Source organism: Cylas formicarius, unplaced genomic scaffold, assembly GCF_029955315.1.
Source record: "Cylas formicarius isolate icCylForm1 unplaced genomic scaffold, icCylForm1.1 PGA_scaffold_1__22_contigs__length_36826433, whole genome shotgun sequence".
Classification (NCBI taxonomy): Eukaryota; Metazoa; Arthropoda; class Insecta; order Coleoptera; family Brentidae; genus Cylas; species Cylas formicarius.
Genome location: NW_026844264.1, coordinates 25,253,284 through 25,278,252, shown reverse-complemented (window position 1 = coordinate 25,278,252; position 24,969 = coordinate 25,253,284). Strand labels below are relative to the sequence as shown.

General features: G+C 37.8%; 3 protein-coding genes across 6 annotated transcripts; 1 reads left to right on the top strand and 2 right to left on the bottom strand.

Moving 5' to 3' along the window:
* Positions 1–605: 605 nt before the first annotated feature.
* On the bottom strand, positions 606–24,887 carry LOC132697192 (facilitated trehalose transporter Tret1-like). 2 transcript variants are annotated; one of them, XM_060662497.1, is made up of 5 exons: positions 24,836–24,887; positions 21,895–22,094; positions 19,973–20,175; positions 1,657–2,467; positions 606–1,133 (listed from the first exon to the last, which is right to left on the bottom strand). In XM_060662497.1, the coding sequence occupies exons 1-5, from the start codon at positions 24,853–24,855 to the stop codon at positions 775–777; spliced, it is 1,593 nt and encodes a 530-aa protein (XP_060518480.1). In that variant the 5' UTR covers positions 24,856–24,887; the 3' UTR covers positions 606–774. The 2 variants fall into 2 exon arrangements, with proteins under 2 accessions (XP_060518480.1, XP_060518481.1); XM_060662498.1 differs by lacking the exon at positions 24,836–24,887 and adding an exon at positions 24,451–24,667.
* Positions 3,138–4,630, bottom strand: LOC132696983 (uncharacterized). Its single transcript, XM_060662201.1, has 2 exons — positions 4,497–4,630; positions 3,138–3,837 (listed from the first exon to the last, which is right to left on the bottom strand). Exons 1-2 carry the CDS (start codon positions 4,540–4,542, stop codon positions 3,485–3,487), a joined length of 399 nt encoding a protein of 132 aa, XP_060518184.1. The 5' UTR covers positions 4,543–4,630; the 3' UTR covers positions 3,138–3,484.
* On the top strand, positions 4,696–8,248 carry LOC132696555 (uncharacterized). 3 transcript variants are annotated; one of them, XR_009618050.1, is made up of 4 exons: positions 4,696–5,094; positions 5,155–5,218; positions 5,275–5,603; positions 7,767–8,248. XR_009618050.1 is itself a non-coding variant. In XM_060661444.1 (3 exons), exon 3 carries the CDS (start codon positions 6,393–6,395, stop codon positions 7,737–7,739), a length of 1,347 nt encoding a protein of 448 aa, XP_060517427.1. In that variant the 5' UTR covers positions 4,696–5,094; positions 5,155–5,218; positions 5,312–6,392; the 3' UTR covers positions 7,740–7,751. The 3 variants fall into 3 exon arrangements, 2 of the variants coding, with proteins under 2 accessions (XP_060517427.1, XP_060517426.1); XM_060661444.1 differs by lacking the exon at positions 7,767–8,248 and having other exon boundaries at positions 5,312–7,751; XM_060661443.1 differs by lacking the exon at positions 7,767–8,248 and having other exon boundaries at positions 5,275–7,751.
* Positions 24,888–24,969: the final 82 nt, after the last annotated feature.

The following is a 24,969-nucleotide window of genomic DNA, read 5'->3' as shown; positions in this document are numbered from 1 at the left end:
TTATTCGACTGTATCGCTTGACTTGGGTTGGAATCTGCGTGAAAACTTTGGTGGCAAACTAACCAAAACTTCGGTTTGTGTTGTTTTTACATTTTAAGCAGTAATTAAACAGCATTAACATATCTAAATCAAATGTCATTCCCAATCGATCTTAATTGATAAAGGTTGTTACTTGTTGTTGTTAGGGTGTTCGTAATTTAGACAATACTATGCTTAGTCCAGCAAAAAAAAATCCATTGATATATTCAACACTTTAGAGCTTTAAACTTCAGTAATCAATATTTTAATATTATTCCAAGAATTATCCCTTCTAGCTGAACCCTAATTTTACGGACAACATTATGGAGTAAGCTTCCTTTGAATTTAATTTTTGAATTTTGTTCGCTTATACTTTGGTTAGTTTGGGGACATATTAAAAAATTTCCAGCAAAATACATTCTAATTATTCGGTATAATGTAAAATGTCAAATCAATGCCCATTGCCAAAAGTTTTCTTTTTTTTATGCTTCTTATTAATTAAAACATCAAATAATTTAACAAACTTTAATAAAAATGAAAAAAATATAAAAAAATGATTCAAATACAAGTAAGAAATACAGGGGGTGCTCACTATTTTATGATTCAAATAAACATTCAAATTGTTAGAACAGAATAAGTTATTTCAGATTCTCACTGTATTTTTAAGGTTTTATCAGAAGAAAAATGGACAAAATCAGAAATGTGAAGTCAAATTATATTTAAAATACGTTACAATTAAATAAGATATACAAAATGTCATAATTTTATCACAATATCGCCCTTTTGCGAATCCTCTTCGTCATAAAATCCTTCATTTACCGTTCCACCATTTCGTGTCTCGCGATTTGTCTCGGCCACTTTTCTTGTCAGACTGAATCCGCCCCCAAAATGTTCGGCGATTTCGTGCAAGCTTTTCCTCTCCGTTTCAGGAAGCAAAAAGTATAACAATACAAATCCTATAAAACTAACTGCGCTGTAGAAGCAAAAGGTACCCGGCAGCGTGAAATGGTTCACCATCCAGAAGAATATTTTGTTCGAAATAAAGGCCAGCATGTAACTGGCAGCTCCCGAGAACCCGGAAGCTGTAGCTCGGATGTCGTTGTAATAGACTTCGCCTACAAGAACAACCAGAATTAAAAAAAACTGTGAACAATTTCGTACTCGTATTGAAGAAGATGTTACATTTCACAAAAAATTAAAACAAGTAAAGCAGTGGGTGGTATACCAAGAGAGCACTTACATGACGATTACGTTAGGACTAGGACTAAAAAAATAAAAATAATTTTGATTTAACAATTGGGGACTGTGGAAAAAATCTTCAAAACTAATTGCTTTGCATAAATTAACATAACAAAAGATGCTTTGGTAGCAAATATCTAGAAATATTTTCGAAATTTTGGGAAGAAAAAACAAAATTTTGTTGAATTTTTCCATTTTATCCATATTTATCCATATAAAAGCTTTGAAAATCAATAATCAAGTTCAGAAGATTTGTTATTAGCTTATGGCATAACTTTATAATTATATTCATGAAGGATATTTCCTATCTCTTTCTGTAGACTGTACCTACAGAGTATATCTCATATCCTCGTGGTAGTAAAACAAAGAAACAAAGAACCCGAACCGAAAACAACAAACCTATAAGCATCCAAGGCAATATTCTTATTCCAGTATGGCTGAAAAATGCTGAACCGACGAGGAAGGTCAGTGGCATCCAACTGTTAGTCTCCAACGATTCTGGATCCGTGATCTTCGCACTTTGCAAATATCTGACATCAATCGAAAACGCGTACGTCCCTACTACCCCAAAACAGACTCCGCACCCGATCAATGAGAAAAAGTTCATTTTCCTCTTGCCCATAAAATGCACCAGCGTAGAGCTGAAGATGCAGCCGAGCGCTTCTGATACTCCCAAAATTATCGTGGCGTAGTATTTGTCGATAGGAGCTTTGAGGGTCGCGAATATAGTCACGGCGTAGGTTTGGAGGGTAGTCATACCGCAAAAGTGACCCAGGAAGAATGACAAAGTGACAAGAGCAAATGGCCAAAGGAAGCTGCTTTTGGTGTATAATCTTGCGTTTTCGATCAGCTTTATTATCTTCTTCCCCTGGGTTGATTTCTTCGAAGTTTTTCTCAGATGTTCGCACAACTCGTCGAATTCCTGCTTCGCGTCTTCGACAGGAAGGAAACCCCTGAGCCAGGCGATACTTTTCTGTGCACTTTCAAGTTTGTTCTTGGATACTAGCCAGTGCGGACTTTCCGGTACCAAGAAGAGGGTTGCGATAGAGAGTATTGGCACGACGCAGCTTACTAATGCGACGGTCCTCCAATGAAAAAACGTACCGAAGAGGAACTCGGTGAGGATACCGCCGATGACTGCGACAGTAGACGTGGATGCCAGTACTCCTCGCAGGTTAGGCGTGGTTACTTCAGCTAGATACGTGAGAGTCTGTGAAATAATACGAATAATTAATAGATTGCTTACACATCTTTCAAGTTAATTATCAATTTAATCAGATAATTGAAAAAGTTTCATAAGTCAGTCATGTCTTATGTTTCGGTTTCGATTTGGCAGCCAAGAATATGACGTTAAGAAGTTAATGTTTCTAAATTGAATAACGCATAGGTTGGATATGTACTTTAGACCATTTAACTCAAAAAATTGAATCGACGTTTCAAATTAGTAAACATAATAAAAATAGTAACTAATACAGGGTGACTTACAATAGTTTGGTTCTGTCATAAACTTTCTATCCGTCTAAAATATTTATTGCGGTCTCATGAGTATTGTTTAATCTTCAATGCTTTCCGACAATTTTTTTTTATATTTTTGGTTCAAATGAGTTGTAATAAAATTTTTATTTGTAGTTTACGATATTTTCACGTCATAGGTCTATTATAACTTTTTTATTTTGGAACACAATTACAAAGTTTTTTATGTTAGGCTTCTATACCTCGAAAGTTGGCACTTATAAATAAAATCGGCTTCTTTTGGCATAGTAGTAGTATAAGTAGCCGTGAAATTTGCCAATAGCGCCAATATGATATGACAACTCGATGGGGAAGCGAGCAGGTATGATACGTCAGTAGATGTATAGTGCCGATATAAGCAACAGAAACCGTACATAACCTCAATTTCCTAACCCCCCCGCAGCGGGGGCCCCCCGCGCGTGGCGTCCTAGTGTCCCCCCTGTCTACCAGAGTGCGCTCCGCCCCCCACCCAGCTTGTGTAGCGTCCTGTTTTGCCCCGGTTCCGCCCGTCGCTGCTAGATGTCGCGCGCTTGTGTCGCCAGCTTGTGTAGCGTCCTGTTTTGCCCCGGTTCCGCCCGTCGCTGCTAGATGTCGCGCGCTCCGACCGTCGTAGGCCCCCCCCGGTAGAGGGCGGTGACGGTGCGGCGCGGTGACGCGGTGGATCGGGAGGATAATTAAATAAACTTGAATTTTAATACATTTTATTTTATTTTATTTATAAAATTGGTCTGGCGAGGAGTTTCTTCTTCTTTTTATGTCGATTCAGTCGACCATCCCATTGTTCCTGTTCCTTGCGTTGTTCTTCTTCCCGTTCCCGGAGGAAATCTAAATACGAAGTGCACTCCTCGCCGTCCCACTCCGTCGACCACCCACCCGGGTACTCCTGCTGCTCCTTTGTTTCTTTTGATCCACCGGGTTGCTCCTGCTGCTGGTGATGTTCCCTTGTCGTTTCATGTCGTACCGGGAATTCTAACCCCCGGTACTCTTTGTGTGATTTGAATATGTGACGCCCTAAGCGATGCGCCAACATAATATGCGACTTGTCATACGGACAAACCGCGATTTTTTCTAGAACAAAACAAAGTATGATATGTAGCGTTTCCTATAAAACACACATTTTTTTTTTTAAACAAAACTTCCAAAAAGGGGGGTTATCAAATAATTTTAAAAATTGTTTTTTAAGTTATACGCGCATACTAAAATTCACGTTTCAATTCACTGTCATTTAAATGTAAGTGTATTATTGTCAAAAGGGCAAACTGCAATTTTTTAGTACAAAAAATAAACAAAAATATGTATATATTTCGCGTTTTCCCCATAAAACGCACATTTTTGAAACAAAACTTTCAGTAATTTTAAAAATTGTTTATTTTTTAAAAGCCAAAATTCCCTATTCACTGTCATTTAAAAGATATTAAAAACGCTCAATTTAATTCGATTATTATTGTCAAAAAGGCAAACTGCAATTTTTTAGTACAAAAAATAAAACATTTTTGAAACAAATTTAAAAATTGTTTATTTTTTAAAAGCCAAAATTCCCTTTTCCATTCACTGTCATTTAAAAGATATTAAAAACACTCAATTTAAATCGGTTATTATGCAACGTAAAAAAGATGAGTATCATATTTTAAAAACAGGTAGAAACTAACCAAAAAAGTGATAACCCAAACTGAAACCCACAAGAGAAGACGCGCACTGTATAAAGGTAATTAAAATATAAAACTTACCAGTTGTAGGGTCGTAGGGAAATGGACATCGCACTTCTGTATTCATTGCACTGAATATAGTCTATAATACACATGCAACGTATTTATACACATGCACTCCCTTCCATGGTTGAATTAAAAGTCGAAAGGTCTTCTATTCACAAGCACCAACGCCGATTTGAATAGACGCGATGTTGTCGCCAGACAACCGTGCAGGTAGAAGTCTCAAGGTCAACACGCTTTCACACGGGAACGCAACCGTTTCGGACGTTGGACGAACGTATGTTGCCGCAAAAGATCAAGGCCAACTTGCTTTCATTTTTTACAATCTCCGTATGGGATGTGGAATTTCAAAACGCGCCGAGTCTAAATGTCGAGTTGTTTTGCTTGTTGAGAATAATAATTAATTGCCCCCTTTATATTTGCTCCGTGGGATTAACGTAATGGGAAAAATTTGTTGCAACGCATGTGGAGGTGTCTTCGTTTGTTAACTTTTAGAAAGTATTCTCGCACCGTATAAATACATCTCATTTTTCTCTGTTTTGTCAGTAGTTGTTTTTGGTATTATTCGTGCAACGTGGAAGCTAACTTAGTGGTTTGGTGTTCGTACAAAAAAGCAGTAAGTACCTTTTTTATTGTTTTATTTTAATTCTTTAACATTTGTTATTATTTTATAAAGGTCCTAAAGATCATCTTAGTACTCTCAACCCGTAACCGCAAATAGAATAGCAGCAATCTTAAGCGTAAGTTTTTTTTATTTTTTTTATTTTGAGATAAAAAAATTAATAATAATTTATAGATGGACTTAAGTCAACTGAATCAAACCTGTCTTGCAGAAGGTGATTTTGAGCAGCCGATTGTCAAACTGCATGAATTGCCGATAGGCGTTCCGTTTAAAATTACTAGAGCCAAAATTGTTAATACAAAATTTGGCAATTCCGTGTTGCTGCAATTAGAAAATTCCGTAGTATTTCTTCCTACTCGCGTGACAGAAGCTTTCCGTCCGAGACTAGAACACTTTGCGTCGGGGCAGTACAAACTGGTCTACGAGGGATCCAAAGATATTGGAAAGCCCAACTCTTTAAAGAAATTCAAAATAATTCAAAATTAATCAACATATTATACAGGGTAAGTCTTATTTACTGTTATATATTTAATAAACCACGATGCGCGTAAAGCAGATCATTCATAGAGCGCAAATCTTAATTTTAACCTTACAAAAATTAAAAAAGCATATTTCCGACAAGTTCACTCTTAGAGATAGTGATGTGTGGCTTAGGAGACTAAGTAAAAATATTGAATCTTGCAACCAAATCGTTTCTAACGAAAAGGATTTATCTATTGGGTTAAAAAGAAAATTACAAACTACAATTCAACATCTGAAAGCTATTAGAAAAATTATTCTTAATTATCAACATAAGCATTTTGGATTGGGATTACAAAGTAGTAGCCGCGAGACAAACACAAATGAAATGGTTGTATGGGAATCGGTAGCGTCGTGTTTCCAGGGAAGAGTTCAGACTGGTGTCATAATTAATTTACTTCATAAAGATTTAATTCAATTTTTAAACGATTGTCGTCCAATATTTCAACAAAAAATTAGTCAAATTTTAAAGAAATTTTTATTGCTGAAAGTAAATACCACATTTTGCGGTGAATTTATTAAGGCAAAAAATGATGTCCAAGGCGAAGTTGATGTTAAATATCTGAGTACCGGAAATGCTGTAGTTGATTTAGGAACAGAATTGAATGATTGGTTTGTTGAAAATGTCCAAGATAAAATTTTAAATCAAATGTCAGAGTTTCAGGAACGTGATTCCGGGTGGGCTTTAAATAATATTATTTATTTAGAGATTAACATTAATAAATTTGAAATGGGTAACGGATCATCCTTCGTTGTGCGACATTGACCAAATTATGATTATCGAGCGGGCTATACGAGGTGGAATTTCGGTGTGTGTTGGTAGATATGCGGAGGCCAACAATAAATATATGTCCCACTACGATTCATCCAGGGATGATTCCTATATCATGTACTTTGACGTCAATAACCTCTATGGCAAGGCCATGTGCGAGCCTCTTCCTTACGGAGGATTCGACTGGATGTCTCATCAAGAGATTGATTCATTTACTGTCATGAACATTCCAGATGAATCTTCCCAAGGATATATCCTAGAGGTAGACCTGGAATACCCGCAGAAATTACATGACACACATAGAGATTTTCCATTTTGTGCCGAACATCGAGTGCCCCCCAATTCAAAGTTACCAAAACTAATGACTACTTTGTATAATAAAGAAAAATACGTCATACACTATCGCAATTTAAAACAGGCTCTCAAAAACGGTCTCGTACTAAAGAAAATTCACAAAATATTAAAATTTAACCAATCTCGTTGGTTGAAATGTTATATCGATCATAATAATAAATTAAGAACCCAAGCAAAGACAAAATTTGGTATAAATTTATACAAATTGTTTAATAATGCCGCTTACGGTAAAACAATGGAAAACATTCGCAAGCATCGTATTGTTAAATTTGTTAAAGCGTGGGATGGTCGCTACGGTGCGAAAAATTTAATTTCTAGTCCTAGATTTCACAGTAGAACCATACTTGATAACAATTTGTTGCTTATAGAATTAAAAAAATCGGAACTTTGCTTTAATAAGCCACTTTATATTGGAATGTCCATATTGGATTTGTCGAAAACGACCATGTACGAGTTTCATTATAATTACATGCTTCCAAATTTGGGTCCCGAAAAATGTAAAATTCAATACATGGATACGGACAGTTTCATTTATAATATCAAATGTTATGACGCATATGAAAGCGTTATTAAGGCCGATTTAACAAAATTTGACACGTCTGATTATCCTAATGACAATCCCTATAATATACCGCAAATCAACAAAAAGGTTTTGGGGTTGATGAAGGATGAGACTAATGGCACCATCATTAGTCATTATGCGGGGTTAAGGTCGAAAATGTATACTTTCAAAATTTTAACGGGTTCGGTAGTTAAAAAGTCAAAGGGTATTCAGTACAATATTGTAAAAAATAAAATTTCATTTGATGACTACGTAGAATGCTTAACAAATTTTAGGGAAAAGTACGCCACTCAACGAACCATTCGTTCATACACTCACAATGTATTTAGCATCGAACAAACAAAAGTTGCCTTGAGTCCTTTAGACGATAAACGTTATCTTTTGCCGAATTCATATGAAACGCTTCCGTGGGGACATTATAAAGTGCCGTAATTATTTTTTAATATATTTTTGTTACAGATTATGGTCAAACAACTTACATTAGAAAGCCTTTGTATTATAACAATTTGCGAAAATATTAGGTGTAGTGCTGATTTTTTGCTTGAGTCACCTTTGCCTTGGAAACTAACGATACTAATATTTAAATATTATTCGAAATATAGATGGAAGTACCTTAAACAATTAGCGCTCCAGTCTGATGGCAATTCTTTATTAAATTTAGAATTCATTCTGTTGAATAAGAGATTTGGATCGTCTTACAGAAATAGCATTTTGGCAACTCCAACCATTGATTTTGACGGAGAATCCGCTTACTGTTTATGGGTCAGTTATTACAGGATAAAATATTCGGAAATTTTAGTTTGTAAATCTTGTCACTTTATATTTCAAGTAGTTAAAAAATTTAAAAAGAAAAATTTTAGACTTTTATTGGATCACTATCATTTACAGCTGGATATAAATAATTTGAATGATGTATATCACGATAAACAATTTTGGTGTCAAAGCTGCTTTGAAGAAGTTTTGTTCACTGTAGAAACTGAAGATGAATGTAATTTAATGCTTCACGATGAGAGGAAATATGGAAAAAAGTTACGCTTTTCTGATAGTCCATTGAACTATTAATACTGTGGTTTTATTATAACATATGTAACTGTAGATAAGACTTTTATGTATTGATTGTATTCCATTGTATTGCAACAAGAATAAACATGTATATATTTAGACGCTATTTTCTTTTTTACCACCACCACAACACCGCATAATAATTACACAGAAGTTTGTAATTGTATAATTTATTTATTATATACATTATTACTATTTTACAATTTCGTTAAATGCTAAATTATTAAATTGTTCTAGTTTTCTTTTGCACTCTTGAGCTTGCATCCGCGCCACTTGCAAGTCTGTATTAAAAAGCGCAATTTGTGTTTCAATTTCGTTGATATTGCACTCTAATCCCGACAACTGAGACGCCAAGTTTCTTTTTAAATTGAATGCCTCACAAATGACACTTTTTTCTCTACCGTCCGTGAACACTTCGAGCCAATCAGCGGATGACGTTGGAGCTGCAAACGCTTCACTTGTGGTAGTTTTCTTCTTCTTCTTGCGGGATACGACCGACGCACTTTGTTTTCGTTTGGTCGCAGATTTTTTGGTTTGTTGCTCTACAGGAACGAAGCTGGACGGGAGCACTTCTGATGAAGGAAATTGCAACTCGAAATTTTCCAATAAATTATACAATTCGTTGGATGTCACAATTTTCTCTTGAGCCATCATATACACGTATTTATGTCAGAACTTCTAAATCGAGACTAAATTTATTTCAAAACGTCTACGTTGTCTACCCACGAATCGTGCGACTTATCCAATCCCAACCAGCGCACGAGAACCATATTGCCTCGTCTGCGCAACACCTTTTCGACGAGATATAAGTCCGGGTTAACTGTCTTCTGCAATTCTTCTTCATAAAATCCGCCCATTATGGGTTTACCCTGCATATCTTGAAGCAAATACGTTACGGGGTTAGTAACCCGTACTTTAACAATTTTAAACAATTCCGTGGTCCAATTCGGTGTATAACCTTTGTTGAAAACGTGCTTGACTTTGCTGATTCTAACGATGTCGCCGACTTTAAGTTTACGAGGACCGAATATTTTTATGCTACTATACGCGGTTTTCAAAATTCTCTTTTCGTTGCTCTTACTCACATCGATGGGTTTCGTACCCGTCGTTCTATGTTTTGTGTTATTGTATTCATCAACGATAGAGGCGAGCACATCGATCCATTTGTACGTCCCGCGTAAAGAAAAATGTCGAAACAATTTCTCTTTGAGGGTACGTATCACCCGTTCGACAATTGAGGCCTTTTTTATGCTATACGTACTATAGTGGTTAATTTTATGCTTATCCACAAGTTTCAGAAACGTGTCGTTGTAAAATTCTTTACCGAGATCCGTTTGCAAGTTTTGAGGGTGCCGTCCGTCCTTGAGAATTTTTCAAAACGCCTTGGCGACTTCGACCCCGGTTTTGGTTTTCAACGGGCGACACCATACATATTTTGAGAAACAGTCTATCACAACCAGCACGAATTTAAAATTTCTGTTTTGTTTGCTGTAGCGATCTAATTGGGCCAGATCCGCTTGCCACAGGTCATCCATCCCTCGTATTATAGTCCGGCGGCGAGCATAATTTCTGCGTGCCGGCTTGTGCAGTTCTCGAACCAGTTGTACCTTCTCTTTATTCATAATGTGTGTTCGGTTGCGATGGAGGATTTAAAACCCTTTGTTTCAATACCTTCATTATATTCTCATTTTCGTTCGTAAGTCGCTCCATTTTGGTTACAATATCATGAAATTGCTGTGACAAAACGGCGACTTTTGTCATGTGCTTTTCCAAATCTTTCTTTGCGCTCATTTCGCTTAGCTTTTGGTGGAAAACTTCGCGAAACTGCATAATTTCATTTTCGAGTGTAGTGCTACTCATTTTCAGTTGTTCTTCAAGACGCGAGAATTTAGTTTTGTCTTCAATTTGTAATCTTTTCGTGTACGCTTCGAGTTTCTGTCCAATAATCTTTCTCAATGCAATTTTTAATAAATTACTTGTCTCATCCACATATTTTTTGTTAGCCACGTCACCGTCGTCGCTAGGCGTTTGGACATTGCAAATTTTTAAATTGTTCATATTGACGTTTCCGTCTGGCATATAGTCGAGGGCGCTTCTAATCACAGTATTAGTGAAGGGTCGTTTAGAGCGCAGCGCGCTAGAACGTCCAAACTTGTCCAGACTCATCGTTAAACTAACGTATAAAACCTGATTCTTTTAGCTCTTCAACGATTGAAACTATTTCGTTATCATGAGACGTGTTGCCTGCGTGTTTCGACGCGATTAGTAATTTCAGACGCTCTACGAGTTCATTGACGTCGTCCCAGTATACATATTCAGTAGGAGCGTCATTATAACGCATATTATAACCTTGACCGCTGTACGAGTACGAACGCGACTGAGATTTTATTAAGGGTCGGATGACCTTGGTATATTTTGGTACAGTCGATGCGCCTTTCAAACGTCCGATCGCGTCCCTGTGCACCTGGGTAGCCTCCATTATTTTTTTATATTGTGCCAAATCGTCTTTTGTGTATGCTATGGGATCTTTCAAAAACACCAAATTATACAAGCCGCGGGTACCGGAATATCTCTCGCCGTCTACAATAATATCGCCAGATCCTTGATGAAAATCCAGCGATTTATTGCCGAGAAACCATTTGGATGATATTTTGTCGTAAACGGGTCCGTAAACAATATCGGTGTCGGGCGATTTTACCCATAAATTTTGAATATATGAATGGGAAATTTCTGGATATTGTTCCAGGTATGATTGAAGGGATGCGTTGGCCACGCTCGATGTGTCAAACACATCATCTTCCTCCTCATCGATATTTTGCATCTCAACGCTCTTATTGGGATCCGGCGTTTCCTGAATTTCTTCCATAGGCAAAAATGATACGTTAACCTTATTTTTTGTTTCTTCGTTCGGTTCCTTTTTGTGTTCCCGCTTGACACCTCGACGTTCAGTTTTTATTTCTGCCGGTGACGGTGATAGCTTTATTTTTGCTATACGTTCTAGCGGCTCGCTGACGGGTTTGAAAAGCTTCCGAATTGACGCATCCTCTTCGCTCTTACCCAATTTTAATGTTAAATACTTCTTTCGAATAGATCTAGACAACTCGTTTACTTTTTTTTTTAGCGCCGCGTCGGCGATGTCGGCGGACGTCGCCTTCATGACTGTTTCTATCGACAATTAAATATCGACTTTTATATATTTATCGAAACCCTTGCGGTAGCGTCCGTTTTTTACGTCGAAATCTTTGACAATTATCAAACAGCCGTACTTTTCTTTCCAGCACTCGGAACAAATTTGTTTAAACGTGTCGTATGAAACGTCGGGTGAGACATGTTCATCATAAACGTGACGTAAATTCATGTCATCCTGTTTAAACAACGCGACAATATTGCAATTGTCACGTATCAATTGCTTGGGTACCTTGGAGTATGTCTGACAGAGATAAATAGCGTCGATGGCCTTGTGTCGGCACATCGAAAAATACTCGCGAATTTTATCTTGCTTGTCGCACGCCACGTCGTCGAAAATAAACAGAGAATTCTCTTTCGCGTCGCTGGGGTCGATTATCGAGTCTCTTTCACTGTAGGGATAATATCCAACTCCTTTGACATTGCTCAATACGCGAGATAACAGTTGATATTTTGGTTGATACAACGACTTTGAGTAGACGTAAACATTTTCGAAACTTGCCCCGTTGGGGTTAAAGAGTAGCGCTAACATGGTGTTGGTTTTGCCGCAACCGCTAGGTCCGCAAAACACCGCCCTAAATGAATTGGGTAGCAGTTGACCGTGTTTGCTTTTGTTAAAGAAACCATCTCCGCAAACCAAATCTAAATTATCGATGGGGAGCTTGAGTTTCTGCTGCACCACCCGCATGACTACAATGTTTATTCGAGACACCTCGTATATATATACGACACAAGCAATTTCCTTTAATTAGTATGTTATGCTTCGCGTCCGGAAGTGGTCTCGTTAACACGCTTATTAACAAGTTACCTTTTGAAGTACACATTCCGGGTTACCAGTTTTGCGGTCCCGGTACAAAATTGGAAAAACGCTTGAACCGAGGCGATAGCGGGGTGAATCCTTTGGACGCTGCGTGTAAGGTACACGACATTGCCTATTGGCAAAACAAATCGTTAGACGAACGTCATAAAGCGGATAAAGAATTGGAAACGCGTGCGTGGCAGCGAGTAAAATCTAAAGACGCAAAGTTTGGTGAAAAAGCTGCCGCATTCTTTGTCACCGCGACTATGAAAACTAAACGTAAGCTCGGTATGGGTCAACAACGGCGTCCCTCTGTTTCGTTTCGACAGGGTGTCGTGAAAAAGGTTCGCAATGCATTAAAGAAGAAACAATTGTTTCATATCGATAACCCTAAAATGCTTAGAAGATCGGCACTGGAAGCGCTTCGAGCTGGCAGAGCCGCTGTAAGAAAAGCGGGAGGACGTAAAAAAATTAGGGTACCTAGAATTATTCCGTTCGAATCAAAATCGGGCGGTATTTTACCACTTTTACCGTTATTAGGAGCGCTAGGGGCTTTAGGTTCGCTCTCGGGCGGAGCCGCTGCTATCGCTAAAACTGTCATCGATGCGAAAAACGCACGAAAGAAACTCGAAGAGGACAACCGCCATAACCGAGCTATGGAAGAGATTGGAAAAAAGGGATCGGGTCTATTCTTGAAAAAGAGTCCGCGCGGCGGATTCGGTCTTTATCTGAAGAAACAAAAAAACTCCCAATAAAGCTACCCAGAAGGGCTCTATACGACGTCGATTTAATATCTCTGGCGCGCAAATTAAAAATTCCTCACTTCAGGGGTGTTTTTATGCGAGATAGTTTACCCCGTCGAATCAGATCGCAAGAATGCGGAATCGTAAATTTGGATGTTCGTCGAAATAGAGGAACCCACTGGGTAGCATACAAAAAGAGGAAGGGAAACGATGTTGAGTATTTTGACAGTTTCGGTAACCTTAAACCACCCGCGGAACTTGTTAAATATTTCGGCAACAGCGCCAATATCTACTATAATCACGATAGATATCAAAAGTTTACGCAATACAATTGCGGTCATTTGTGTTTGCAATTTCTCTATAAAAAGGACTGAAATCGCGGATCTATAAGCAGTCAACATGTCGATCATATTTACGTTAAAAGGGAACACGTCGACATTATCCATCGACTTTGTCAATCCGCTGCAGTTGGATGAAGATGTAGAGTACGGTTTAGCGCTGATTGGATTCCACTCTTACAACAACATTCCCAACATAGATAAGGGTTCGAATAAATTTTACTACTTCGATGGTAACAATAAAGAAAACGTAATTGAAATTCCGACCGGGTCCTATGAAATTAGCGACATTGAAACCTACATTAACGAACATCTGCCAAAAAATAAGGAAGAGAAGAATACGATCCCAAAGTTAATAGAGGAGATATCAATCAAACCCAACAATAATACGATAAAGTGTGAAATCTACAGCCCCGTATACGGGGTAAACTTTAAACAACACTCGGACAGTATCGGAAAATTATTGGGGTTTTCACAGAAAATTTTGGAGCCCAATATTATGCATTCCTCAGATTTACCCGTGGATATAATAAAAGTGCGAACGATACATGTAGATAGTAACATAACGTCTGGAGCGTTCTACAACGACAGACCTTCGCACACAATTTACGAGTTTGCCTTGTCCGTCGATCCGGGGTACGCCATCGACGAAACTCCTAAATATCTAACGTACTTGCCAGTAAACAAACGACAAATCTACAACATTACCCTACAGGTTCTGGATCAAAACTTTGAGTTGGTTAATTTCCGAGGTGAAGAAATCATCATTAGATTGGAACTTAAAAAATTAACGTAATGTTGATTTTCAACTCAATCGGAGACGCTGGTGAATATAAAAAAGCGAACATCCAAACGGTAGGGTTAGTAACAAAACCGAGGCGTATCCGTAAAGGTCGTCTTACATTGAGCAACAAACAATTTCTCCGATCACTGGGCTACGATGTTATCGAATCAAATATTCGACATACACAGAAAGCCAAAATTTGATGAATCTATCCAGCGCGTGGAGACCCGCACCTATCATCCCTTTGTGAAATCTTTTTTGAACAACGACACCATTGAGATCACGATCAATCAAGGAGATGCCTGGCTGCTTATGTACGACGCTGCTATTTGCATTAAGGGATCGCTGAAACGTCTCACGGGAACCGACCAAGTGCAATTTGTAAACAATGCAGGAGCATTTTTTTTTGAAACTATATCGTACGAGCTGAATGGGAAAGAAGTGGATAGCGTGCGTGATCCGGGTATAGTTAGTACGATTAGAGGTTATCTATGTTACTCGAAAGATGACTCATCGCATCTAGATATTTCCGGCTGGAATTTCCCTGAAAATGCGATTCACGATACAGAAAATGGCCATTTTAGCATGCGAATCCCGTTACGACACTTTTTAAACATATTTAATGATTATAATATGATAACTTGTGGAAAACAAACCATAAGATTGGTAAGAGCCAGACATGACAAAAATTGTATGATAATTAAACCAATGGGCGGTGTTGCGGCCAGTGCAATTAAAACAACGGCGGAATTAAAAATTGATAGTGTCGATCTTAGGGTCAAGCACATATTTCCAAACGACGAAATCAAATTGGCTCTGCTGAAATCGATTAGATTAGATCAACCCATATTGATACCCTATAGACGATGGGAACTTCATGAATATCCTGCCCTAACCGCGGGCTCTACCAAAGAAATTTGGTCTGTCAAGACGTGCGCGGCTATCGAAAGCCCCCGATACGTAATAGTCGCTTTTCAAACAAATCGCAAAGACAACGAAGCGAAAAATGCGACGCTTTTCGATCACGTCGACGTAACGGATATAAGATTAACACTAAACGGAGAATATTACCCTCACGAACGTTTACGATTAGATTTTGAAAAGAATGACTTCGTGGAAGCGCATCACAATTACACGGATTTCTACCCCAGTTATAAGGGATGTGAGGAAAAAACTGCGTTGCTTGACTATATGGCTTTCAAAAACTGCGCGATTTTCGTCATTGACTGTTCTCGAAGAAACGACAGTGTAAAATCCAGCACTGTCGACGTAAAGTTAGACATCGAAGCAAAAAAGGGATTTCCCGCGAATACACGTGCCTATTGCATCATCATTCACGATTGTATCGTGGAACAACTACCGCTCAGCGAGATTGTTCGAAATCTAACATAAATACCGCCGGAGGAACCTAATCTTAACCAGTCATATTAAAAATGCGCATCGTTGCGGTAGATATTCAAGGCTTCCAGTTAGAAGATGGATTTGTCGTTAAAGAAATGGCTGTCTACAATGGATGTCAAATTAGTCATTACGTTTTGAAACCGCCGCGTGAATATTGCACGTTGACCGGTGCAGAAAAAAGAACGGTACGCTGGCTCGAACAATATCATCACGGTCTCAAATACAGTTCTGGTTTTGTTCAATATTCCGACATTGATACGTTGATCGGACTACTGATAGAAAATGCTGACTTGATATACGTGAGAGGAAGATCAAAAATGGAATTTTTAATGTCGAAAATGGATCAGGAGGATGTCGCATGCAGAGTCATTAACGTGGAGAAATTCGATGATGATAATTGGTTGAATCCGCCGAAATTTCAACCGGATCACGCCCATTGCATGTTTCACTCCGGAGGAAGACTGCGCATGTGCGCGTTGAGAAATTCTGCCCTTTTATATAATTGGTTGTATTCAAGGATCCCTGTATGAAATAAAACTTTCTTTATTTAAATAAGACTTTTTATTTCAATCCAAAAAAATTAATAATACATTTACACGTAAAAATAAAGCACGCTAATGCTATGATATGAATACAAACTGCGAAACTGTAATCTATTGAAGTATAATTCTTTTTTCGTTCCATTTCTCGAGTAATATTCTGCGTCATCTCACGCAAAATAGCGACTAAAAGCGTTTGGTTCATCACTTCTCTTTGTTATTTTACCTATAAAAGATTAGCTAGGAACCGAATACATTTTAGTATTTTACTGACCTTGAACGAGATGAGAGTCTTGTTGCTATGCTACGCTGTCTTTACTACCTGTTCGGACGTGTCGACGATAGTCGCCGCGCTGCCCGAGGAAGGTGTGATTGAATATTTACAAAAATTCGGATTCCTTTCACCTAACGACAACGAATCTTTAACGCAGATCAATGCGTCGAGTTTGCAACGTGCCCTAATGGATTTTCAGGATTTCTATAATTTACCGGTGGATGGTACTCTTAATAACGAAACCGTCGAACTAATAAATAAACCCCGATGTGGTGTAATAGAAAATGCCTTCACGACTGTTTCGCGATGGCAGAAAACGGATTTAAATTGGTATATTCAAGTACCGCCCAGTCACTATCAAGAGTTAAAAGTGCTGGCAACCGAGGTTTTTAAAATATGGAGTGATGAATCAAATTTAAATTTTTTCTTAAATTACTCAGAGCCGGATATAATGATTTTGATGTCTGACAAATATACTACCCACAGACAAAGCATAAGATGTAAAGGGAACGAATCCTGTCCTTTTGCTTTTGACGGAAGGGGTAACATATTAGGACATGCATTTTTTCCAAATCAACAACAAGAGTGCGTGGAAGTTCATTTGGATAAATCCGAAGATTGGTACTACGGTTTAGAAGTGCCTGCGCCCGGAGGAAAAACGAGCTTGTTTACTGTGTTGTTCCACGAAATTGGACATACGTTGGGTTTGGCGCACAGTAACGATCGCAATGCCATTATGTACCCTTGGTATAGCTTAAATTCTAAGACATTGTCATACGACGATGTTGCAGGTCTTCAACGTTTATATGGTAAAAAAACCACAACCACCGCCCGCGTAACAACTCCGACCACAACAACATCAACTACCACTACTACCACAACTACGAAACCTCCGATAGGGAAAAACGAAACAAAAGTACCAGATTTGTGTCACGTAAATCCATCCATATTTTTGGTTACGTCTAACCATCATATGTATCTATTTTACGACAAATGGGTTTGGATAATAAGATTAGGTGATAAAGTCTACATGGAACCTAAAATGATATCAGATTATGTCCCTATTTACGCTCCTATTTCGCATATCTACCAGAGACCCAACGGACAACTTTTGGTAGTCACCGGTGATTCGTTTTATTTACTTCACTTCCCGAGTTTCACGGTAGTGGGCGACCGACAAAGCGTCCAGCGACTGGGTGTGCCTGCGGGTAAAACAGTGAACGCTATTTTTAATACGTATGGCGGTCGAACGTATATATTTTACGGTAAACGCTACTATGCAGAAATAGACGAGTGTTCTTTGAGTGCGAGTGAACACGGTTTTACTACGGAACTGTTTCCGGGTCTGCCCGACGATTTGTCGGGCGCGTTTCGATACACCAACGGACATTTGTATTTTTTCAAAGAGAAAACGTATTACGAATACAACGAATTTTTGAATAAATTAACGAGAGTCGGTGAAATAGACTTGAGTCTTGTCGCAATTAATTGTCCCACAGAGAGTGTCTTTAAACAAATTAGGGATTTGTTAAGAAAGTTATCGATCTTTCACAACAATGAATAAGAAGTTAGTTTTCTTCGACGATTTTAGAAGCTTGGATACCGATCAACTTGAATTGATTCCTGTGCAACATTTCTTGGAGCATGTGAGACCGCACGATTTGTTAAATATGTGGCATAAGTTACCAGTACGACATCGCAACAATTTTGAATTGCAAACTCATTTGCCCTGCTTTGTTCACTATAACAGACCGGACAGCAAAATGCATATCGACGGCCCGGCACCTCCCCAGAATAAATGTCATTATTGTTTGAGTGTTATAAAAGCAGTTACCGAGATCTAGGATAGATTCATTCGGGCTAGAAACATGGTTTTGTTAAGTGCTCACTTTGTTTTGTTGTCGGCTGTGGTACAAAACGTTTTCTATATACATAAACCTAAGGATGTGATTGAAGCGTTCGTTTGTTTCAAAAATCATAATAATCGGTGCATTTGGCCCGATACGTGGACGCGTATGCAACTCGCTCAGGTCAACGGAATCGACAAGCTACAAACTTTTAGCGTGACATTGTCGAATAACACTACCGCAGATAAGCCGTATTTAAATTACAAGGTACGTTTCGTTTTCGCGAACCGGAGCTACGAAGACCACGGCGAATGGCAAACGATCGCTATCAAGAATTCCAATAACACCAGCGGCGGCGTTAACGACATTTGCGGTAACGAATACAACATCTCGGCAGGTCGAAAAACTATTTTAATCCCGCTATATGTAACTACGTGCGCTTGTTTGCTTCTTTTGGCAAAATGCTTATTCAAATTGACTAAATGTAAATATCTCTCTTAATTACACCGATAGTGGGGGGTTGTTGATATATAAGTACATTTGAATTTGATACCGAAGTCAGTCTGTTTGTCGCAATGTGTAACAAAGTGGTCACTATCGATGAAAACACGATTTTCGAAATAAAGAATTCAGGTGTCCGTTTCATCTTCAAGAACAAGCACATAGATTTTCAAGTCCAGGATTTTTGGGATTTTTTGTTCTTTCTGGAGGACGAGGTGGGAGAAATCATGTTCTGGAACGACATAACAGTCTACATCGGGAGCAGTATCGAGGTGACCTATTCGAACGAAGAAGAGAGCTGTGAGTTGATACTGAAACAGGATCATGGCGACGAAATTATCCTCGACCGCGATGAAGTAGAAAATCTCATGGACCAGAAACACCGCTTGTACGAAGCATTACGTTGTCTACATATGAGCTAATAAATATTTACTATTGTATCTATAGTTTTTCTTTTATTAAACCGTGATTATTGAGACACTCTGTATAAGTCACTCGACTTGTTTACCGACGACTCGATCCCCCGCGTCACCGCGCCACACCGTCTCCGCGCCGCACCGTCACCGCCCTCTACCGGGGGGGCCTACGACGGTCGGAGCGCGCGACATCTAGCAGCGACGGGCGGAACCGGGGCAAAACAGGACGCTACACAAGCTGGCGACACAAGCGCGCGACATCTAGCAGCGACGGGCGGAACCGGGGCAAAACAGGACGCTACACAAGCTGGGTGGGGGGCGGAGCGCACTCTGGTAGACAGGGGGGACACTAGGACGCCACGCGCGGGGGGCCCCCGCTGCGGGGGGGTTAGGAAATTGAGGTTATGTACGGTTTCTGTTGCTTATATCGGCACTATACATCTACTTACGTCTCTAGAAGCAGAATTTTTACGTACAAGTCAATGCCGAATTTTCTGCACCACACTACTTCCAAAATTTCAACTAAATCAATTAAAACATAATTAATTTGATTGTGGCTATATTTTAAAGAAAATAATAAAGTATCTCCCAAAAATTGGTTAAGGTAGTTTAAACTAAGCCAGAAGGCAATGGTGCTATTGGCTAATGGTTGGTGTGAATGTGGACGTCTTTGTACGACATTTTTCATATATATTATCGGAATGATCTTGCGCAGTTTCCCCCTAGCGTTTGATCTGGTATCCACTAATAAGTTGTTGGTAGAATGTAAACTCACGGGAGCTTCTAAAAGACCTCCAGTCATTCCAGTCAAGCTTAATGCCAGGAATATCTGCCACACCTCGGTGGCAAAGAAGAACAGCAACCAGGCAGCTACAAATGGCAAGTTTACCAGCTGCATGGCTCTTCTCCTGCCCAGAGGTTGGGTAAGAGCGCCTGATAGAAAACAGCCTAGAGGGACGCATAGAAGATTCACTGATCCTGCAAGATATAAATCTTATCGAACTAGGATTGGGAAACAATTTGAGTTTCAATGTTGAAAGATTTTCAATATGTTTAAATCTTTTAAGTTTCAAGAACTTTTGCGAATTATATCCGTTTAATAAATAGATTTATACTGCATGCCATTAATAACACAGGTCTACAAAATTAAACTTTTTGACAGATGTTTTTATTTTGAAAATTGATTTTATATAATTTTGGTAGGTCGATTTTAAAAAATCTATGCATTTATTTGTTTCACGTAAGATTTTTGTGCAAATATTAAAAACGATATTTCTAAAATAAAAAATAAAAAAACTTTACTCAAACTTTTTTGAGTGAAATATTTGTCTTTTTCTGTTCTTCGCTAACGGTTTCAAGATTTTCAGGAAAATAGTTCAAGTGTGAAAATAGGAAATGCGCTTTAAAAACTCATATTACAACATAGATGATGAGAGTGTTGTAACATATTTTTCAACAATTCATTCGTAGTTTCCATCCTTGGAGTTCCCAAACTTATCAATTATTTCTTTAAACGAAACCCCAACAAAAATATCTTCTTTTAATTTGACTAAAAATTTCTGGCACAAATATTTGAAACACTGTCCATTTTTGTGTAGGGCTTTAACAAACTGCTTCATTGGGCCAAGTTTGATATAAATAGGGTACATTAAAACTTGTTTGGCGTCAACTAAGCTATCTTTTTGCATTTTTGCTACCAACTGTAAGGCTTGTTCTAGAGGGCCATTCTATTTGAGTCCAATGTCTATCTCTTCCCCGACTATCCCACTGACAAATAAAGCATGGAAATTTTGTATAACCCCCTTGGTCTCCACTACTGATGTTCCTGGTAGTTTATTTTCTTCAATAGAAGTTCTAAATTTTCATATGTTTCTTTTAAATGTGCAACGGGAACCAAGGCCAGTTCGTTACCATTGTGCAATAAAACGACTTTTAAACTACGCTCACTTGAGTCAATAAACAGGCGCCATTCTTCTTTTATGTGCGGTACAATTGCTAATTTTGAAACTATTGTTGCAATACACTAGCTGCCGTTCTTGGGTAAAATATTGACATAACTATTTTTCGCGATCCCGGAAAAAGTTGATGTGACTCCAGGTGAGATTAAATACTTGTCACGAAGCCTGGGCGCTAACAATTCGTATGCATCCTTTGGAAGGTGCAAATCTCTATTAAATCTTTTAATTCGCTCTCTCTGAAATCTGAGTCATCTGAGTCGGAATTGGATACCTTGACCTTTTCTAGTTCTTTTGGGGCGGTAGGTATCGGTACATCTGGTCCATGAGGAACTTGTCGAATAGCAGAGTCAGTATTGTAATACACAGTTTGTTTCTTATTTTTTCTGTTGAATCCTTGAAAATTATACGAACAAAAATAACAATCATTACTGTGATTCCTAGGCTCTCCGCATATCATCGGAACAACAAAGCTTAAACATTTATTCCTACTTTTTTGCCAGTTTCTTAATGCTTCGCCGCAAACGCAACAAACAGTATGAGGAGCCTTGGTCGCCAATTTTTACACCAAAGTACATTTTTCACAAAAGAAGTTATAGTTTACTTTACTACGCCATATTCATGTCATAGGTATGCATATTAAAGGGCTTTAAAAATATACAAATAAACAAACATCAAAATCACTGCGGAAGAATTTAAGGCGAGTCAATAACTTAAAAGTAAAACAAATAATTGATTTTACCTATCCAAGATAAAGCCTCTTGGTCCAGAGCTATTTTTTCATTCGGGTTATCGCCGGACAGGTTCGGAATGAGGATGGTTGGGAAACCTAAGGTCATTCCGAAACCGAATAGTAGTACGTTCTTGACGGTTACTGCTATGATCTGAGGAAGGACGCGCCTCACACGGGATATAGGCTTTTTGCGGCATCCTTGGTTTTCACTGTGCAAAAAATACAGAATTAATTAACATTGGAAAATATTTTAATACGCTCTAAGGAAAATGTCCGGATTGTTTACCAATATTTGCATATACGCATAACGATACAATGCATAATAATTATATCCGGAAAAGTTTTTGAACTCATTTTATTCTATGCGTAATTGTTATCTAGACAATAACAAGTAATCAGTGTTGTTTTTTATTTCCACTTTTGCGAGATTGTTTAATCCCCACACGAGACTTTGGGTTCAATGGAACGTGATGGCCGTAATTTATGCATGGCCTTTTGTTGTGGGTACTGAAAACCAGCGACCGACTAATTCGAATTTTTCGTTTATTTAAGTATTAAGCAATCGGTCCTGATATAACTTAATGATAATAACAACATTAGCAGTATTACATCCAATATCATTATATATTATATATATTCGATGCAAAATTTTGAAAAAAACAGCCATATCGCCAAGGTAATCTTAAAAATAATTTCTAGAATTAGATTCTATGAGCACCATAATATCGTTATGGCACAAAATGACCTTGATAAATCGGTACATGAAAAATATTACCTCAAGCTAGTCTTAAATGTGGGATTTTTTGCTGCTGTAACCAAATTACCTTAAACTGAAAGGTTTCTACCGTCAATTGTTATACGGAATAAAATATACAATTACGAGCGCATCAGACAAAATGGTTATGTTTTTTTTTGGCAAATAACTTTTAGGTAAGGTACCTACTCAATTTGGATAATACAAGAAATTAATTTCTAAATCCTTTTTCTTGAGAATAGAATTTTTTTGTGAACATATTTGTATACATCCTTTGACCATCGACCTTGAGGAACATCCTCTTTACCTAAATACGTCAAGTCAGATCGCGTAACATTCTTACGTGTGTCTAAAGTGATTTTGAAAGGATGCCGCATCTTAGATAGTCAAGTAGACATAATTTGCAGCAAATAAATTGATACTGAAGGTCTCCCTGCTTTTTATGACTTCAGTTAACGATTTTCGCATCTAATTGCTTTGAGGTTGTTGTGGTTTATTGCTTGATTGATTCTTCCTTAAACTCCTTTCTGACATAAGGTAAGATAAATTATTTTTAAAAACATTTAAGAGTTGAATCACTTTTTTCTATTTCACTATTTAATACAATTGACAATCAAATCAATAGAAATCTTTAGCCCTTGTTTATAAAATATATAACAGGTAACAAAGGAAAGTGGGAACAATTTTAAACTGTTCAAGGTAGCGATTTAGAATATACAAAGTTCAGTAATTTTTTTTTATTTGACCTTGAAAATTCTCTGAAAATATTTAAATATTTTTAACTTTTAACTCGAAATTAGCAATTTTGGGCGTAGTCATAAAAATAATAATTTTTTTAAATTGAATTATCAACTATTTCGAAAGACAAACAAAAACTCGAAGCATTTGCTTTAGGTAGCCGTGCAAATTTGCAAACAATGCTACAAAATCTGCAAAATTTAGGACCTCGCACTGTATAATTAATTCACTAGAGTAGTGTCCTAGTACTTTTGCACAATTTGATAGAAACGCCAATGGAATGATTAAATTAACACGCTTTAGTATCAACATAACGTAGCAACACTTTTCGAAATCGATTGCCAAATATAAACCAATGCTGTTGGGAGAACATTGAAAATGTATACTTTTTTATTACAGGGCCTCAGTAAGAGCTTGAAAAACAACAAACAATGCAAACCAAAAATTCCAATCCATTTTGATTTTAAACGCATCAAGATCTGGTTTAGAAACTAAATTTGAATAAAATCGTGCCTCGAATATGCTAGTAACTTTACAAAAGCGCACAAAAAATTAAAACAGCCGGCGAAGTGAGGAGGATTGTGTTGGACGTCTTTGACAGTTACCTTGCTGACCGCTTCAATAGGTCAAGATCGGAAATCACTGGAATACGGTATGCCACAAGGTACGGTGATTGGCCTCTACCAATATTTATTTAAACAGTCTTTGCGGTCTTGTCGGCGGTGGAATTATTAATATCATTTTTTTAGCATAGCATTAGTTTTTGTGCTTTAAATATCTTTGTACATATGTTGAAATGTAGATACCGCATATTGTAATATTTTATTAACTTTAGTAGTCGGGAATTTTTTTGATATCCGGATCTTATACCCTATATCAGCACTGCCATGAAAATCGAATAAAATAATTCAGAAATAGACCAATATAAAATTAAAAAATAAATATAATAAACGTAAATAAAAAGTTTCATGCATATTTCGGTCGGTATTTGCTCACCAGTTGAAATTGTTAAATATACAATTCTTATAGAAATTAGTATTTATTTTTCCTTGTATAACGAAACTTTATATTACCTAATGCTGCCAGTCATTTTAGCCTTTAAAGCGGAATGAAATCTGACACCAAACTACATTCCCATTCGAATATTGAGCCGCATATGTCCTCGAAACGACACAAAAACAGTTTCTTTACACACAAATAGATGACCAAATGGGCATAATTTCACTTCGCGGTGCACACACGAACGTTTCATGCACCGAAGGACGTTTAAACGCCGAATATTGATATTAAACTGTGGTTCAAATCTCAATTCGCGCCGAAGTGCCGAGAACAAGTATCTTACTTTCTATTCAGGAATGGGCAGCCCCTCCACCGGTACTGTTAAAATAGTACCCAAATATACTCTCTTTTCGAGAACGATCGCATACAAGAGACGCGTTTTGAGAAAAAAAATCCTACCATTCGACTTCATTCTCCATAGCTGCGTGTCGTCATCTACTGAATGTTTGAGTAGTAAATTTTGTAGGGAAGTGACAGTACCGCCATAATTTATAGGCCCATTAAAAACATTTATCAGCATTGCAATACGATTA

Bases quoted from the DNA above. Each gene is read 5' to 3' on its own strand.
- LOC132696983 (XM_060662201.1), bottom strand. From the start codon at position 4,542: ATGAATACAGAAGTGCGATGTCCATTTCCCTACGACCCTACAACTG. The intron at 3,838-4,496 runs GTAAGTTTTATA...GTTTTGTTCTAG, and splicing joins TCCCTACGACCCTACAACTG to AAAAAATCGCGGTTTGTCCG.
- LOC132696555 (XM_060661444.1), top strand. From the start codon at position 6,393: ATGATTATCGAGCGGGCTATACGAGGTGGAATTTCGGTGTGTGTTGGT.
- LOC132697192 (XM_060662497.1), bottom strand. From the start codon at position 24,855: ATGGAGAATGAAGTCGAATG. The intron at 2,468-19,972 runs GTGAGTTTACAT...ATTATTTCACAG, and splicing joins GAGGTCTTTTAGAAGCTCCC to ACTCTCACGTATCTAGCTGA. The intron at 1,134-1,656 runs GTTTGTTGTTTT...TTGTTCTTGTAG, and splicing joins ATTGCCTTGGATGCTTATAG to GCGAAGTCTATTACAACGAC.